The following is a 2,312-nucleotide window of genomic DNA, read 5'->3' as shown; positions in this document are numbered from 1 at the left end:
CCAACACCTCTAACTACCTGGTTCCTGTATAAATCCAAGTTGATCCCCTTCAATTTGCAAATTAAGTCCCGTACGTTAGCATCCAGATCATCTCTTTCGTTCCTTCGGTGACCAGTTCGTCCCATTCCATTCCAGGAATCTCTAGGCGAGATCAAGGCCGGCCGGCCGCACCGCACCGCATCAACGACAACGTCATGTCTTCCACGATGACAAGTTCCGACATGCCCGGCGCCGTCTGGTTGAGCGAGCTCTCCGCCGTTCTGCGTGGCAAGAAGAGGCAGGCCACGGCGCCGGCGGTGAGCAACAACGGGCACCAACAACAGCAGACGGGAAGGGCCGTCGTCCATGGAAACAAGGTAGCCGCAGCGGCCGGGAATCCCCGTCTCGACCGGAAAGAGACTGTAGCTTGCGGCGGCGGGATGTCGGACGCGACGGTGTACATGTTGTTCGATCGCTTCGCGCCCAACTAGCTCATCCCCTGCTTGCTGCTCCTGTACATACATGTCCCACAGAACAAAGAAAATAGAGATGCATGGTGGGTTGTGGTGCCACCAACAATCTCTACATGTACAGATGCCTTATTCAGACAACGACGACAGGTACAGATGTGTAAAGATGTGGTATCGTACTACTAATTCTTATGTGAATGTATTGCGACTATATAGAATTTTGTATATCACACAATATCGAATTATAAATTTTTAAAAAACACCGTTCTTCCAGTAGTGAAATTTCTCATAACCTAAAAACTGTTGAATCGAAAAATCCGATAGCAAGCCACCATCATAGTTGCTACTCCCTCTGTCTCATCATTCTTGTCGCAATACCTAATTAAAATATGGCTAGATATATCTAAATCCACGACATGAATTATGAAACGAGCGAGTGGTTACTCTGCTAATTAGTATAGGAGTATCAACAATAAGCATTTATCGTTCAGATTACATTTTCTCTAGAAAGAGGCATGCTACAGAAATAGCGTCACGCTCCGTTAAGTTTCTCCCACGTTTCTACTGAAGCAACTGGACATGTTCTTTTGAGCTGACTGTGGCCTTGGGATGCCACCACATCATCTGTTTTTCGCAAGGAGACGATGAACTGAATGCAAGCATCTGCTTTGAGGCCGGTGCAGTTATGTCGATCGGCTAAACCCAGAGTAGTTAGGACGGACCTGGTGTCAATCCCCTTGCAGAGGATGCTTTCGCACACTGACTTGAGCCTTTGTACAGCATACCGATCCGCGGCCGCGAGCAAGTGTTGGATCATCATATCTTTCGTGTCATCTCCAGGAGGATGACCATTCTCCATGGAAGGCAGGGAATCAGTGTAGATAAAATGCAGGAGAGCCCTGAAGACAGACGGCTCTATGTCTATGTCGCGGACGACAATGCGGCCCGGCGTATCCTCTTCCTTTGTCAACCCGTAGAGCTGTGCCTTGAATACAGGGGATTGCATGGCTAGAACGAGCCTGTGAGCAGGGAATTCCTCCCCTCCAACCTCGAACGTCACGTCCGCGTGCTCCTTGCTCTCCAGCAGAGTACGAAGGTGCTCCTTGATGTCCGACGGCGGCGGCGCGTGGACACTGGGAGGAATCCCTGGGTCCTTGACGACGGCCACGACGCACTTGATCATGACGCGGTCGCCGGCAGTGTAGCCGGATCCCTCTAGCAGGCTCCTCCTTACGGAGAAGAAGCAGTGCCTCCACGACGTCGGGCGGCCGAAGGTGAACTTGGCCGGCGGGGACGACCAGGAGAACATCCGGGTGGCCCGGTGGAAGAAACAGAGCGAAGAGGTCGCCCGCACCGGCAACGCAGTGGGCCTGTTAGCGCTCATCAGCTCGACGCCCACGGAGATGCAGTCGCGGCGGTGCTCGTCGGCTCCGTCCGGGTACAGGAGCACGGACCAGTCGTGGCCGCCGACGGCGAAGGTGGCGGAGCGGAGGAAGCGGCCGACCCCGATGCCCCGGTGCAGGCTGTACCCGGTGATCTCGAAGACGTGCGCTCCCTGCTCCGTCTCCGCTGCGCATCTGGACGCGCTCACGATCGCCATCAGGATTCACGCGTAGGGTTTTGGTTCTATTTTGGGATGGCATAATCACGGCGGCTTCCTTTCTATATATTCTGGTGCTCGCCTCGCGTTGCGTCGCAAACTATTTAGAGCATCTGTAGCAGAAGCATCAAACCCCAAACTCCAAATTCACGTATTCAAGGCACCTAACGCGGATTTGGGGATCCAAGAACACGCTCCTAGTTCAGATACGGCATATAGAACTGCAAATTTTAAATAAAAAACGCGCGAAAGACTGTTCATAC

General features: G+C 52.8%; 1 protein-coding gene across 1 annotated transcript; it reads right to left on the bottom strand.

Moving 5' to 3' along the window:
• Positions 1-981: 981 nt before the first annotated feature.
• LOC124655665 (BTB/POZ and MATH domain-containing protein 2-like) lies at positions 982-2,049 on the bottom strand. The gene has a single exon (XM_047194526.1). The coding sequence runs from the start codon at positions 2,047-2,049 to the stop codon at positions 982-984; it is 1,068 nt and encodes a 355-aa protein (XP_047050482.1).
• Positions 2,050-2,312: the final 263 nt, after the last annotated feature.

The sequence above is a fragment of the Lolium rigidum genome, chromosome 5, assembly GCF_022539505.1.
Source record: "Lolium rigidum isolate FL_2022 chromosome 5, APGP_CSIRO_Lrig_0.1, whole genome shotgun sequence".
NCBI lineage: Eukaryota > Viridiplantae > Streptophyta > Magnoliopsida > Poales > Poaceae > Lolium > Lolium rigidum.
The sequence above is the reverse complement of the archived record's forward strand: the minus strand, read 5'-3'. Positions and strand labels throughout refer to the sequence as shown.

Bases quoted from the DNA above. Each gene is read 5' to 3' on its own strand.
- LOC124655665 (XM_047194526.1), bottom strand. From the start codon at position 2,049: ATGGCGATCGTGAGCGCGTCCAGATGCGCAGCGGAGACGGAGCAGGGA.